Source organism: Puntigrus tetrazona, chromosome 1 (assembly GCF_018831695.1).
Source record: "Puntigrus tetrazona isolate hp1 chromosome 1, ASM1883169v1, whole genome shotgun sequence".
Classification (NCBI taxonomy): domain Eukaryota; kingdom Metazoa; phylum Chordata; class Actinopteri; order Cypriniformes; family Cyprinidae; genus Puntigrus; species Puntigrus tetrazona.
In genome coordinates this window covers 2,296,240-2,311,239 of record NC_056699.1, presented here as the reverse complement: position 1 = coordinate 2,311,239, position 15,000 = coordinate 2,296,240, and the positions used below count along the sequence as shown (strand labels likewise).

The window sequence follows — 15,000 nt, the reverse complement described above, 5'->3', positions numbered from 1 at the left end:
TCGCTTCACGTTCATGGCTTTCAATCTCGTGCCGTTCTGAAGAAAGTCTGAGCTTCTGAGCCTGGGCTCAAATATTTGCTTCTGAATTAGTCACGCTTCGTTTTAGTGTTTAAATGTGTGTCTCGAACGATTCTTCAGGGTTTAAACGTCTGAAAAAACAGATGGGATGTTTCACTGCAAAAAAAAAATCTTCTTTTCTTGTGTAAATATATCTAGAAATTAAGGTGCATTTAATTGCAAGTAAAATGACCTGGGAAATTCTTTTAAATTCATCCAAATTTAGTTTATTTTTTCCTTAAAGCAAGTAAAAATGTTTACCAATTATTTTTTTAATTATTTTTTTTTTTTTCTTACTCCATTGGAAGATATTTTTGCTTGTTTTAAGCAAAAACGAAGAAAATTCTAAAGAAGTAAACGCTTCCTGATTCGAGAATGTTTAGGTGTGTGTGCTAGAAAGCAGGGTTATTAATACGAGGCAGTCAAACGTTTTTTTGCAGTGTTTGAAAGTCAGAAACGAAGCCAGCAGTTCATGCTATGTGTGTGTTTTCACTAGTGACGTCTCACTTTTTCTCAGAGGGCTTTTGCATTGGCTTGGAAACGCATTGGTGGTGTGATCTGTCTTCGGTTCTTCATCCTGTGTGTGTGTGTGTGTGTGTGTTTGTGTTCAGAGCTCAGACGTCTCTAACGACAGGTTCTTCAAAAATGGCCTTAAATATTCATCAAACCCGTCCACCTCTGCGTTTCTTCAGGAAATATTACACAGCTCTGTATCAAAAACCCTTGAATATCTTCAGATATATTTATGGATGTCTTGTATTTATGAAGTATAAATGAATACTAGGTAATGCCAATATTTTCAAGTCCTTTTAATTCATGCATAGAGTAGGTAGGTGTTATTTTATATATCCATTGTTTCAGAAGTAACAGCCGGTTATTTTGTTAACACAGTCAATGTATTTGATGAATAAAAGGATCTGGAACTGACCGTATTTTGTCCATCTTTCTGACAAACATGCTGAATCACGGTTTACTTTTTAGTACAAATGTTAAAAAAAAGTTGTAAATATTAAAGTTGACCTTTTTTAGATCCACATTAGATTGTTTTCCGATATAATAAACAATATTTGTAAGATCATAGTCTTAGCTGTTGTTATGTGCATAGCACAATAAATCATTTTCATGAAGAAATGTATTTCATCTGAAATGTTGATTTCTCAAACACCACTCTTTCGTTACAGCACATTGTTTTAAATAAATTCAACTGTTTAAACATCATTGTTTACCTTTTAATAATTGGATGTGTTTTTTTTTTTTTTTTAAGATTCTTTTAAGATTAAGATGTTTTGTTGGAATTTGTTTCATGAATAACTACAGTATTCACTGTATATCTGTGCAAAGCTTGAGTTACAAACTTTATAAGTCTTGTTCTAATCTAGGTTCACAAAATTACATTTTTCATAAGCGTCTATGTCTATAATCAGCCTGGTTTTATTTTCAGTGCAGACGATTCAGATTTCTTTTTCAAATCTTATTTTGAGGGTTTAATGTTCATAGTTTTTTTTATTTTGCAATTCAGTCCAAATCAAATCTATCAAAGATGACAAGCTGAATTCTGATTTGACTCTTCATACTGGATCTCCTTTAATATCACATGAAACCATATAAATATATAGTCTATTGGTTTACTAAAAATTAAAAAAAAAAAATTAATTTTAGTTGGCCATATACAAAAGGGATCCTGTTTTGAAATCTGGATTGGAGTTAAACGTAGTTTGTTCACTGCAAAAAAAATATATTCTGCTGTAGTATTTGTCTTGTTTTCTAGTATAAATATTAAAAAAATATATTAATATGACTTCAGATTAAAATATTAAATATTCTTTGGTTTTTGCTTAAAACTAGTAAAAACATTGAGTAAAATATGAGGCTAAAGATTCATTTTTACTTGTCTTAAGCAAGAACTATCAAAATTTGAATATTGTTTTTCAGAAAACAAGACCTATCTTAAGTAGTTCTACCTTTCAAGTAAAGACGTCTTAATTCCAGAATTTGTAGATATTTTCTAATAAGGAAGAAGATCGTTTTTGCAGTATATATGAAGAATTGACAAATTGGCAAAATAGAATTGGGCTGATCCAAATATTGTAACAATATTTGTTGTAGGTCTCGTCCCGTGTTTGGATACCAAATGAACGTATCTGATAATTCACTACATTGACTAGGTAACTTAACGTTGATTTAAAAAAAACAATGTGAATTGTCTGCAGCGGTTCCTCAAACAAGCATGTTCCAGAGCCGAATGTCTTCTCTACCTGAGCCAGCAGTGTAGTTAAAGTTCACGTCGTCAGATTCTCAGGGTGGCTGAGTAAATCCTCACCTCACCCAGCTCTGTCAGAAATGTGGTGTTAAAAGCTTTCTGAAAGTTCTCAAGAAAAGCCAGATCTGTCTGATACCGGACCTTGTTTGCAAAGATTACAGTTGTCCCCTTTTGACAGAAGTGAAGCATGGTCTCAAGAAGCTCCGCGAGGCAGTCGTGATGATAGACCGTATCGGCCGCCAGCACGTAATCATAATAATGCGTGGAACGGGGAAACATCTCGTCCAGCTTGTAGCCCCACCGCAGTGCTGTAACCTGAGGCTCGTGTCTCCGGTGCCACCTGGTATTCCGGTTCAGGTTACACCTCAGATTCCCGAGGATCTCTGGAAGATCTGTGGCTGTCAGTTTAGCACCTACAAAGTAGTGACGTCGTTTAGTTTCGGTCTTTAAGACATAGCTCAGCCCAAAATGAAAATTAGCCTGTGCTTTACTCACCCTCAGGGCATCCTAGGTACATATGACTTCATTCTTTCAGATGAATCTCTGTATCTACATATAGTTTTGCTCTTTTTTTTGACATCCTGACATCACCTGCCTGAATGGCTTTGTGAATGTGACACAGAAGTGTTTATTATGAATTTACAAAAATGCATGCATTCACTACAGGAACGGTATGAGACGCCGTTTGTTGTGGATGTGCACTCTTTATTAGGCATATTTTGGACTGTTAACTGCAATGATAACAATAGCCAGGGCAATTTTTAATAACTCTGATTGTATTCGACTGAAAGAAGAAGGTCATGTACACCAAGTAGACTGCCTTGAGGGTGAGTAAATCACAGGCTAAGCTTAGTCTAAACCAGGGGTGTCCAATTTTGCTTCTGAAGGACTACTATCCTGCAGAGTTCAGCTAAAATCCAATTTAAACGCACCTGACCAGGTCAATCAAAGTCTTTAGGGTTACTAAAAACTCCAGGCTGGAGTGTAGGAAGTAAACTCTGCAGGACGTTGGTCCTCCAGGAGCAGGATCGGACCCCCCGTGACTTAGTCCAGTGGTTTCCAATCACGGTCCTAGAGCCCCCGCCAACACTGTACATTTAGCCTGTCTTGCTTGTAGGGATGGCCGATATCGTTTGCAATGTACCTGCTGTAAAAATTCTCCCTGTGATGAGATTTATTCTTGATGTGATGCAAAGTCTGGCTGTTGACACATTTCTGTGTGTGACCTTGCAGAGCGACATGAAATGTAGGAGTTTATCGCTAAATATAAAGCTCCTTCTACAATCTTGAACTGATTAGGGCTGTACAGTGCAACAAAACATCGTTCTGAGCCTTTAATAAATGTATTACAGTGTACATACGGTGCACAAAATAAAACGTGATTGGTTGCTTTACCTTTGGCTTCTTGGAGATCCAAAGCAGAAGGTTCCTAGACCTTCTGCCGCCCATCTAAAATTCAAGACTGTGCAAAATGTGAATTGTTGGAGGCTTCCGGAACGTGTTTGGGAACTGCTTTGAAGGGGTAGGCAAGTTCAGACCTAGAGATCCGCTGTCCTGCAGAATTAAGCTCTAATTCTTTTCAAACAAGCTAAGCTAATCAATGTCTTTAGTATTACTAAGGCTATAAGCAGAGCATCAGCTCTCTAGGATTCACCTTGACTACCTCTGGTCTAATTGCATCAAACACTGTGATGTACCAAGAAGTGTGGCGACTATCGAGACAAGGCCTGTTCCTGCTCCAAGCTCCAGCGTTGATCTATCGATCAGATTAATCTGCTGTTGCCCCATTGGGGTGTCCAGGAATCGGCAAAGGGCCAATGCCTATGACATTCAAAACCAGGAGTTCATTAGACTTTGTGTATTTTACCTTCTCACACAGTGCACATATGTTTCTCTTCTTATCTGACAGGTTGATATACTGCTGATGAACGTTTAATGCTCACCGCTGGCCATACCACACCTCCGTAATAGTCTATGGCTTCTTGAATTTTGATTTCATGATCCAGAAAGTAGTAGATCTCCTTGCCTAGACTGTAGTAGATGGCGGGAGTCCAGGATCTGTGCTCCGGGGGTTCTGCTTTGGCAGGTAGAGCTGAGGGAAAGATAGAAGTAGAGTATCCTATTAGATGTTTATCTGTAGGTGCTTTTGCACTGGAGAAAGTTTTCATAGTACCTGAAAGTGGCCGTTTTTTGGTATGTTTGCCCTGTAGGAACTCTGAATGCGTTTAGTCGTAGGAACTCTGTGGGAATTGCTGATTGGCCAAACGCACGGCATTTTTATAAATGCACGGTAGCTCTTTTTCATATGCATTTGTCAAACAACACAAGCTTACGTCACTGATATTTCCTACTCTTTTATACCCTACTCCAAAGTAGGAGCTAAATAAGTTGAACAAGTGAACTTTTACCAATAGTTCTAGGAATCATAGCTGCATTTACATGGAATCTAATAATCTGATCGTAGTAGGACTAGAGGCACAGTCAGAATAAGAGCTTCACGTGTAACCATGTCAATCGGGTTCAATCAGCCAGATTTGATTACAATTTCGAGCTGATCGTAAGATGTGGTTTATTCCATTTGATTAAATACTAAAACGGAAAAGTACTGAGCATGTATGGTGACATAAAAACAGTGCAATTAGGACCTGAAGTAGATCAGTATTAAGTGCGCTTTTTAAAACTATATGCGACAACAGCAGGAAACCGTATATTCATGCAGTCTGATCATTTCAAAGCGCTGATGTACAGACTACGTTCAGAATGAATTTATTCCGTTGGAAGCAAAAACCATGTAAACATAGCTTATGAAAAGGCATATAAGCACTTCAAACCTAACCTTCCTCCTCGGGTCTTCCCAAATCCTGGTGTTCTTCGTCTACTTGTGCCTCATCTGGACTTTCAGTATCATCACACACCAGTTCCTCTTCTTCTGCTTGGTTTGTAGAGATTTGCTCCCCAGCATCATAATTGTCCTCCTCTTCCTCGTTCAACTCTAGATCCTGGTCGCCTTCCTGCTCCGGTGTCTTGCTGGTCGCTATGTAAATCCTCACATCATCCAACTCTTCGAGGAGTATGATTTCAAAGTATCTGAGAAAGTTGTCAACGAAGCCCAGATCGGAACCATAGCGGACCTTGTTCGCCCAGACTAGAGTAGTTCCCGGCTGACAGAAGTGACGCATGGTGACCAGCAGCTCGGCCAAGAACCCGTGGTGATAGACCACATCAGTCGCCAACACGTAATCATACCGGTATGTGGATCTAGGAAAGATCTCGTCCAGCTTGTGACCCCAGTAGAGTTCAGCAATCAGGGGCTCGTGTCTCCGCCGGCCTCTCGTGTTCCTGTTGAGGTTGTATCTCAGATTACTTAGTATCTCGGGTAAATCCGTTGCCGTTAGTTTGGCACCTACAGAGCAATTCCAGTGATTATCTTCCACAGTACAAAACCATTTATGTTAGTACCTGAGTCTTATCCCAGCACTTACCCAATAACGTGATGACAACCGAAAGCAATCCGGTTCCGGCTCCAAGTTCAAGAACTGATTTGTCGAGTAAATCAATGTGTTGACGGCCCTGCGGCGTTTCCAAGAATCTGCAAAGTGCAAGTGCCTATATGGAAGGAATACAAATCACATTTTAAAGATACACCATGTTTGTTTTGCCTGACTGTTTTCTTGGCTCTGGCTATTGCCTTGAATGAAGCATCACACAAAAGCAAAGTTCTTGGGTTCTTCGCAGATTTAGGACCAGATTTACTGAACAGGGCAAATTATTGAAAGTTGGGCATGGAAATTTCTGACAGCATGCAAATTAAATAGCACATATACTATAAATAGCAACATCTCATTTACATATCTGCCAATGCAATATACAGATGGGCGTTACATAACGGTGCAAATACCAGTAACAAACATTAGTAGACATTTTCTGATTTCGGTAAATACGCTCCAATAAAATTTGCGCCTAAAGGGGAAGTTTTGCAAATGCATATTCACTAAGGTCTGGCCCAAGCCATTGCAACACCTAAATCTTAATCTGTAGTAAATCTTGACAGAAGACGGCTTGCGCTGCCAGCTGTTATTAAATCTGGCCCATACTCTATTCACATTGGCATTTGTTTCATGATTCACTCATGTGTCTCACCGCCGGCCATATAGTAGCACCGTAAGAATCGATGGACTCCTGAATCTTAATATCCGTGCCCAAAAAATTGTAAACCTCTTTCCCAGGTCTGTAGTAAATAGTTGGTGCCCAGGATCTTGTGTACTCCTGTTGTTTATCGTTCTCTGTGCTTCCTTCTAAAAGAAGAGACCAAATCAGACCTTGTGCATTGGGTTCAAAATCTTTGTATGCATTATTTTTCTGTTCTTCATCTAAATGCTTGCTTTAGATGCAAAAACACAGAAAATCTGATCCATTTTTTTTTCCTGACTCTGTGTGCAGCGATCTTATTTCGTTAGATAAGCAGCTGTGTTTTAGAACAAAAGGCACTGACCAGATTTCTGTTCAAGAAGTGCCGAGTCCATCTCACAGTCGTCGTCTTCATCTTCACAATCCTCAGGTTCAGTTTCAAGGTTCGTGTTGTCGTTGTCTTCGAAGCTGTTCAGATTTCCATCCTCCAGTTTTTCCACATCAGCATCCCCCGTAGCCTGCTCTTCTCCAAACTGCTCGTCTTTATTTTCATATTCTTGAACCTGTTCTACAAGCTTCTGCTCTGTCCATGTAATCTTTCCTTCATTCTTCTCTGTCTCACAGCTGACCGTTTCATCCTCGTCCACTCCTTTCCTCGCATCCCCTTTAGTCTCTTTTGATGCCTGTAGTCTACTTTCTTCTCTTGTGGTGGCGGCGTAAATCTTGACCTCTCCGTTGTCTGCCAGCAGGGTGGTGTTGAACGTCTTTTTGAAGTTCTCCACAAACACCAGATCAGAGTTGAAGCGGGTCTTGTTGGCCCATATGAGGGTCGTACCCGGCTGGCAGAAGTGCCGCATGGTGACTAGTAATTCTTCCAGGAAGTCGTGATGATAGACCACATCGGCTGCTAATATGTAGTCGTATCTGTAGACCGAATGAGGGAAGGTCTTGTCGAGCTCATATCCCCAAGAGAGCTCTGCCACCTGCGGTGTGTATCGACAGCGGCCCCGTGTGTTTCTGGACAGGTTGCATCTCAGGTTCCCGAGGACTTCAGACAAATCAGTCGCTGTCACCCAAGCACCTGGACATGATCATACAGGTATAAAAACAACACGACCGTAGGCTTGTGACTAATCCCGGTCCTGGGGGACCGATGTCCTGCAGAGTTCGGCTCCAAAACACTTACCTGGAAGATATAGATTAGCTCTAACCCTAAATAAGCCCTGAAATAGCCAAAGTCTGCAGGACACCAGCCCTTCAAGAACAGGTCCGGACATTTCTGCTCAGCGGTGTTGGTGGTAATGCATTATAAGTACTTTAGTTAAGTTACTTTAGAAGGAAATATCTAAGTTACATTTTCACATGCTCTCGTTGCCATGTTGAGAGAAATCAGGAGTAAATGCAGAGGATCATATTATTAATGTAATTCATTTGAGCGGCGCCCTCTACTGTACAGACGAGGATTTACATTTCCTTCAGCCTGAGATGTGTTCATGTCTCTTTCTCATTTGCAAAAGAAGGACTTTTTTAATATTAAAAACAAACAAGCAAGCCCTGCTCGGATTTAAAAAGTATTGCAACACTTTACTTTCCATAAAAAGTAACGCAATTGATTATCTTTTAGGGAGTGATGCAACACTGTAACGTAACGTTCCCCAGCCGTTAGCACCTACCCAGCAGACTGGCCACGATGGAAACGAGACCTGTGCCGGCGCCGATCTCTAACACGGCCTTGTCAACCAGGTCAACCGTCGCTTGTTTAGACTCAAGGAAACGACACAGAGCCAGAGCCTAAGTAATAATCCAGAAAATGTGTCATGATTATGAATGTCAAACAGGAACCGTGTACAAATGGTTACAAATGTGGAGTGTGCCACACTCCAGCTTATATTATCATTATTATTATTATTTCAAATATGTAATAAAGTAATCGTCTCACTGCTGGCCAGATGATAGAACCAAATGAATCGAGAGACTCCCAGATGCTGATCTCATGACCGGCGAAATAATGGACTTCCTTTCCGATGGTGGAAAGCACGCTGGGCTCCCAGGACGCCTTCCGCACAGGGACGACTTCTGCCCGGGAAAACAAGAGAGAAACTCATGCATTCCTCGCTCAAATCTGTACAGATGTAGCGTTGTGTTTCAGTCAACAGTTCACCCCATCTCACGCCACCTGAGATCATTCGGAGAAATGTGCCATTGCATCATTGTCTCAACAGTGGATCCTGAATGGATGCCGTTGAAATGAGTCCAAAAAGCTGATAAACACATCACAATAATAAACAAGTAATCCACTTCTAACTGTTGATGCTTGTTAAAATCCAGAGTAATGCTTCCTGTGGATAACTTGGAGTCATTCTGACGGCACCCATTCACTGCAGAGCATTCATTGCTGGCACACATTTCTCCAGATCTGACGCTAATCTTGGATGGCCTGAGGGTGAACACATTTTCATTTTTGGATGAGCAGAATAGAGTAGTCTTTACCGTCATGCGTTTCTTTGTCTTCATCTTTTGCGGTGTTTATGCTCCCATCCGTCTTTTCTGTGTCATCTGCATCTCCAGACTCGGATAAATCCATCATAATATTTACTCGCTGACTTAAAACACAAAGGTAGATGGCTTTGTTTTAAAATCAACTCTCTTTTAAAGCTCGGCCAGATTTGTTCATGCAACATGCAAATAAATCAGTGCAAAATTCAACAATTTCACGACTTTTCGTTTGTAGAGACGTTGAGGTACTTGTGGAAGTTTGCATATAGAGAAAAACGCATCGGCGCAATCAGATCAAATTCAAGTTTACTCTAAGCTTAGTGTCTGCTGTATTTCCTCAAATGAGTTTCGCAGCTCCAGAAGAATTCAGTGCAATCCGCAGCTGTACCTTGTTGATCCGGTTAGCGCTTCTGCAGCTGCATCCTCAGCCTTCAGCCGGTTATAGACGGGCATCACGCAGCTCTCCAGCGTCACTCTGACTATATTTAGCTGGAGATTCATGAAGCAGAGGCACATCCACACAAACACTGAGAAATAGAGCATGATGTAGGAGATGGGGAACGAGCTTCTGCTGGCAAGCACAGACTGAGAAGATGAAGCCTTGAGATAATAGAGCTGTTCAGAATGCCAGCGTCTGGACTCTGTTTACCTGCTAACCTCATATAATACTAGCTGCTCCCGGGGGTTACGTGAGGCATGGTGCTTCTGACGGGTTTTAAAGTAAAACATACGCTGCATACTGAACTGTACAAGTGTTTTACTTTGGATCACTCTTTTGGATGAAAAAAAAAAACATGTTTGAGTCGTACATCACAACAAAATCTAAGGAAAAGCAATCCCTGGGTTTTTTTCCCTAATTAGCGTAATGCAGTAAAAAATGTATGTAATAATTATGCGCTTATTAGTTAAATTAACAAAAAGATAATTGAGAAATTTTAAGGTAAATAAAATGAACACGATGCAAAAACATTAAAAAGTTCCCAATTAGTGCAATGCAAAGAAATATGAATGCATTTTGTGCATGCTATGCTGTTTATTGCGTTGCTTTTAATAGTAAACCAAATGCACACGATTCAAACGTTTTAGTTTTCTTTAAGATAATCGTTCCTCTCCCAATTAGCATTATGCAGTTAAAAATATAGATCAAATTAAACTGTATTTAAATCTACGACTTAATGCTTTACAAGCTGCTTATTATTGGCTATTATCATTTATAATTTGTCGCAGGCTAAACAAAATGCATGTAATGCAAAATAAAAAATAAAATTGTATTTTTTTTTTTTTTAATCTGATCATGTGGCATTCGCTCATTTATGTTTTGCTCATTAATTCAGTCCCGGGGGTTTCTGAGAGTCTGGGCAGCTGGTATGAGCTAAATGGATTCCACAGAAGGGAAACCCAATATAACACTCACTATATCTCTGGAGGACACATGAGTTCGGTGGCCTAAATCCTCTCTGTGTGCTCTCCAGTTTCTTGTATGATTGTCAAAACCCTCTGGAATCAGTGTGCGATTGAACACCTTTACCATGTAGGGGAGGATATTTTGGTGATTTGGCAACAGAGGCGTTTAGGAGATGCGTGCGTGAAGAGACCTGATTTATGTGGATTATATGTAGCGTGTATGTGTTAGTGTTATCTAATGACTCTGCCATGACTTCAGCACATGATGCTAGGATCAGGTATCTCTGTATATCATCATCAGACACTTAGCATGATCCAAATGTGCTCCTGCCCTCAGAAGAACCCAAACATGTTTGTGCTCCGTTACCGCTACGTGCCGTTGGTCAACAGCACATCTGGTTCTTCTTAAGTGTGGAAGAAACCAGTTCTGCGCCTGCAAACGCCGTAGACTTTCAGAAGCTGTGTTTGGAGGAAGAAACCTGACTCGGGATTTTCGTTCCAATGTTTCATGTTTATTTCCAAGTAATGTGCATCAAATTTCTGTATCAAAAGAAAAACATGAAAATGGAAAAAAGATCATACATTTACATGCACTGCAGAAATGTGAGGGAAGCAGGACTTGATGGGTTTGCAGTAGATCGTGGAACCTGCCGCACTTTTGGACCAGAGCTTGAATCCAGTGCTTCTCCACAGATCATAACAGCGGTGCATTATTACATATTAATGATGAGAACTTGCTGAAACCGTGCTCGCTCTGTCCATTCGAGATCAGGAGGAGTGCGTGTCGTCTTCAGATCTGGAGAAACGTGTCTCAGCAATGGAAGTGAATGGGTGCCGTCGGAACGAGAGTCATCAGAACAATCCACAGCACTCCATCAGAGAACATCTGGAGAAGACAGAAAAGATGAAACTAATCCAGCATTAAGACGTTTTTAACTAAAACACAAGCATGTGCTTTTATCACCGGTGGAAGAGTTGTTATGGTTTTTGGTTTATTTTAGTTAAAAACACGGGTTGTCTTCTCTAGATGTTAACTGTGGATTATTTTTATCAGACTCTTGTTCTGACGGCACCCATTCACTTCCATTGCTGAGACACCGATGCAGGGAAGTGAACTGAATTTACTCAAAATGAAGCGTACTGATCTCAACGCACCTCAGCTCAGGTCAAGCGCGTCTCTTCTGAGCGCGGTACAGCTTGATCCGCAGGCTGGGCAGGTCGTAGAGTTCCTCCAGGACAAAGTGCTTCTCGAAGGCGTCCACGAAGCTGTTCTCGGGGTCCAGGCGGAACCTCATGGCCCAGAGGATGACGGTGTGGTCCGAGCTCAGGTGTAAGAAGGTGTCCATCAGCTCCTGCAGGTACGGGTGAGCGTACACCACGTCTGCGGCCACGATGTAGTCGAAGCGGCAGGCGTCCCGCGGGAAGAGCTCGTCCAGCCGGCGGCCCCAGCTCAGCTCGGTCACGAGCGGCTCGTGTCTGCAGCGTCCTCGGGTGTTACGCTTCACGTTGTGTCTCAGGTTACCCAGAACGTCCGGCAGGTCCGTGGACGTCACCTTCGCACCTGCAGGTGGAGAACACACGAAAGAACCACACTTCAACCACACTTTTTTAATGAAATTCAAATCATTTGAAAACATTAATAACAAATGTTACAAATTTTACATTCATATAATATTTTTTAACACTTTTCATGTTATTAAAAATATTTAATTTGTTTAAATGTATTAATAATTTCATATTGTGCATACATTTCAAATATTAATCTGTATGATTATTTCATATAATTATTCAAATGTTTGATGTATATTTCTATACACTACAAGCTGTACAAAATGTATGAGACTAAGAAAATACTGAATCTTGAAATGTTTACCTTTTACAAAATTCCGTATTAGTACATTTTCACTAAGTTAGCTAAACATTTTATAAATACCCATAAACAATAAAAGTACACTTTAAATATTACTTAATTTAGATATTTTCATATTTTGCTAAACTTCACATTTGTGCAGAATTAAAAAAAAAAATAAAATAAAATTAAATATTTAATTTCAAACAATACATTTAAATATAATAAATGTAACATTTTAATATCTTTAATGTATGTTCCTGTAGTTCTAAATGTACTTTGACTTTTTTAAATTGTATTCATTTATTTTTTGTATTTCATTTATTTTCTCTCAGTTTTTTTTGTTTTGTTTTCCGAGCGCTCTGATTGGCCGCTCTCTCTCACCCAGCAGACTGGTTACTATGGTAACGAGGCCGGTCCCGGCGCCCAGCTCGATGACGCTCGTGTCCGTCAGGTTGTACTGGTCCCGGTGCGTGTCGAGGAAGTGACAGAGCACCATGGCCTGTGATCAGAGAAGGTCAGCGTTAGACGGCTCTGTTCTCCTCCGTCCCAAGCGTGCGAGGAGCCATACGCACCGAGGGCCACAGAACGGCCCCGTAACAGTCCGTCGACTCCGTGATTTTGATCTCCATGTCTGCGAACTCGTATCCTTCCCAGGCTTCGGTCCTGATCAGCGACGGACGGAAGTGTCTCTTCATGATCGCCGCGGCCAGCTCAGCGTCTGCAGACACAGATTACTGGCTTCATGCTTTTATTTCTCCCCTCATTGTCCAACATAATATTCAGTGGCCCCCATATACCGGACCCTGGGGCCCAGAAGCAGCAGCACAGCTATATTTGGAGCGATCCTCAACAATACACTGTATGCGTCAGAATGATGAAGATCATGAAGATATTTTGTACATCTTCCATAAATTATTTTTTATTAGTAATATGCATAGCTAATTACTTTATTCGGACAACTTTAAAGGAGATTTCCTCAATATTTAGATTTTTTTGCTCCCTCAGATCCCAGATTTTCTAATAGTTAGTTATAACTCAGATAAATATTATCCTTTCTTAACAAACCAAGAAAATACCGTTTTATTTGTAGAATACAATATTAGTGTTTTGTCTTTAATTTAATTATGGCAAAGCTGCTTGTTTTGAACTTAACTGTGAAAATATTAATTATTGATTTTGTGATTCTGTAAGTCTTAAACTGAGTGTTAAATATAACCAGCGGTTTTACAAAAGGTTGTGATACAATAAAATGCATTTCATGATCTTAATGTTTACTGATAATAAATTAAAGGGATTTAATAGATTTCTTTAGCATTTCAGCAGCTGCAAAAATGGCAAACCTCAAATGAAATGATTAATAAGAAATAAACGAATGACCAACAAATAATAACGCATTGAATTAAATGTGAAAATCTTAATTAAAGACCTGAATCGTATTTTCTCGTAAAACACACTACAATAAAACTTTATTTACAGCTTTTTACAGAGGCCTTTGAATATTGTGTTTGACAATGAGGTGCATTTGTTGTTTTAATATTTCATAATAAGTAAAACGGCTCAATTGAGAGTCTTTTTTGACCTCTGATGTTCGTGAAGTTCAAGTGAATCTAGACTCATCTACTCTCTCGTATGAAACTATAGAAAACAATATATTGAGACCCACCCTCGTTGTTTTCATCCTGCTCCATTCCTGCGTCTGAAAGCCAAAGGAAGGTCCTTATATGTGCAGATTCACTCGAGTGCTGCGCTTCCCCCGACCGGAGCGTGTGTGTGTGTGTGTGTGTGTGTGTGTGTGTGTGTGTGTGTGTGTGTGTGTGTGTGTGTGACTGACAGCAGCAGCCGAGGGTCAGCCGGTGAAAGGGAAGCCGGAGTAAACGGATCCTCTCAAACACAAGAGACGATGTGGAGCTGCAGCTGAATGTAGATGATTGTTTGACTGACCTTTAGAGACAGATACACAACTACAGCAAGAACACGGCGATCATCAGCTCAGAAAGCACACACACACACACACACACACACACACACACGTCTGTTTCTCTGTTCGTGAGGACTTTGATAGACTCTTGCTCACCCCATCATCACTAAACCTTTATTCATTTCCTTTTTGAGGACCGACCAAAAAGTCAAAAAGTTAGGTTTCACTATCCTTTTAGAGATTTTAATTCTCAAAACTATAGCGAAACACACACACACACACACTAAAATAACTTAAAAACGATTGCTTTTTTAAAGAACTTTTAAACTGTTTTTGTGTGTGTGTGTGTGTGTATATATATATATATATGGTTTTTAAATGAAATGACCAGGTGTATAAATCACATGAAAAGATCTAGACACATGAGTTTATCAGACTTTTATTACTCTTTATTTGAAGAATTTTTTTTTTTTTGCAAGTTCATCTAAAGATTGTAAAAAAACATCAGTAAAAAGCGGTAGTCGTCGTCGGCTGAGACGTCATTCTTTATTTTTCATGATTTCATGTCTTTTCTCAAATGATCACGCATCATCCTGTGGTTTATGAACCTGTGGTTTCTTGTGTTCATCTGTTTCTGCTTCTTCCTCTTCCTCCTCGTTTCCCTCTTGCTCTCGTTTTGCCCTCGAACACGGAGCGTGCCGTAACCATAGCGACGCCCCGCCCACGCCCCGCCTCCTCCTCCGAGCTGGAGCCGCTGGACTCCGCCCTCGATGACGTGGGCAGCGAGGCCCGGCCCCCCGTCTCATCCCAGGCGTCTGCGGGCGAGCTCAGGTGGGGCACCGGCCCTATGAATCCTCCCGTGAGTGGCCCCGGGGCTCCAGGGGC

At 40.6% G+C, this 15,000-nt stretch overlaps 4 protein-coding genes across 11 annotated transcripts in view; 1 reads left to right on the top strand and 3 right to left on the bottom strand.

The window, feature by feature from the left end:
• The window catches only part of tpp2 (tripeptidyl peptidase 2), a 19,760-nt gene extending 18,775 nt beyond the window's left edge, over nucleotides 1-985 (top strand). For all 3 annotated transcript variants that reach the window (XM_043239379.1, XM_043239369.1, XM_043239360.1), the window contains one exon: nucleotides 1-985. This exon is cut by the window's left edge and continues 553 nt beyond it. The gene's annotated coding sequence lies outside the window, so the exon portion shown is untranslated.
• Nucleotides 852-9,499, bottom strand: LOC122345332. Of its 6 annotated transcripts, none has more exons than XM_043239393.1 (11): nucleotides 9,330-9,499; nucleotides 8,936-9,048; nucleotides 8,385-8,521; nucleotides 8,119-8,236; nucleotides 6,810-7,526; nucleotides 6,458-6,612; nucleotides 5,800-5,923; nucleotides 5,154-5,720; nucleotides 4,261-4,409; nucleotides 4,015-4,138; nucleotides 852-2,730 (listed from the first exon to the last, which is right to left on the bottom strand). In XM_043239393.1, the coding sequence occupies exons 1-11, from the start codon at nucleotides 9,482-9,484 to the stop codon at nucleotides 2,345-2,347; spliced, it is 2,745 nt and encodes a 914-aa protein (XP_043095328.1). In that variant the 5' UTR covers nucleotides 9,485-9,499; the 3' UTR covers nucleotides 852-2,344. The 6 variants fall into 6 exon arrangements, with proteins under 6 accessions (XP_043095328.1, XP_043095337.1, XP_043095365.1 ...); XM_043239402.1 differs by having other exon boundaries at nucleotides 6,458-6,609; XM_043239430.1 differs by having other exon boundaries at nucleotides 8,936-9,044; nucleotides 9,330-9,438.
• Nucleotides 9,500-10,835: 1,336 nt separating this feature from the next.
• On the bottom strand, nucleotides 10,836-14,018 carry mettl21e (methyltransferase like 21e). The gene is made up of 5 exons (XM_043239469.1): nucleotides 13,861-14,018; nucleotides 12,770-12,915; nucleotides 12,579-12,696; nucleotides 11,501-11,906; nucleotides 10,836-11,231 (listed from the first exon to the last, which is right to left on the bottom strand). The coding sequence occupies exons 1-4, from the start codon at nucleotides 13,883-13,885 to the stop codon at nucleotides 11,512-11,514; spliced, it is 684 nt and encodes a 227-aa protein (XP_043095404.1). The 5' UTR covers nucleotides 13,886-14,018; the 3' UTR covers nucleotides 10,836-11,231; nucleotides 11,501-11,511.
• Nucleotides 14,019-14,538: 520 nt separating this feature from the next.
• ercc5 (excision repair cross-complementation group 5) overlaps nucleotides 14,539-15,000 on the bottom strand; it is a 10,563-nt gene continuing 10,101 nt past the window's right edge. The window contains exon 15 of the mRNA XM_043239480.1: nucleotides 14,539-15,000. This exon is cut by the window's right edge and continues 165 nt beyond it. Coding sequence (XP_043095415.1) covers nucleotides 14,740-15,000 — 261 coding nt within the window. The 3' untranslated portion in view covers nucleotides 14,539-14,739.

Coding starts and splice junctions, on each gene's coding strand:
- mettl21e (XM_043239469.1), bottom strand. CDS start 13,885: ATGGAGCAGGATGAAAACAACGAGG. Junction 12,697..12,769: donor GGGCCGTTCTGTGGCCCTCG/GTGCGTATGGCT, acceptor CTCTGATCACAG/GCCATGGTGCTCTGTCACTT. Junction 11,907..12,578: donor CATAGTAACCAGTCTGCTGG/GTGAGAGAGAGC, acceptor CTCCACCTGCAG/GTGCGAAGGTGACGTCCACG.
- LOC122345332 (XM_043239393.1), bottom strand. CDS start 9,484: ATGCTCTATTTCTCAGTGTTTGTGTGGATGTGCCTCTGCTTCATGAAT. Junction 4,410..5,153: donor GGGAAGACCCGAGGAGGAAG/GTTAGGTTTGAA, acceptor TCTTTCCCTCAG/CTCTACCTGCCAAAGCAGAA. Junction 4,139..4,260: donor GAGGTGTGGTATGGCCAGCG/GTGAGCATTAAA, acceptor TGAATGTCATAG/GCATTGGCCCTTTGCCGATT.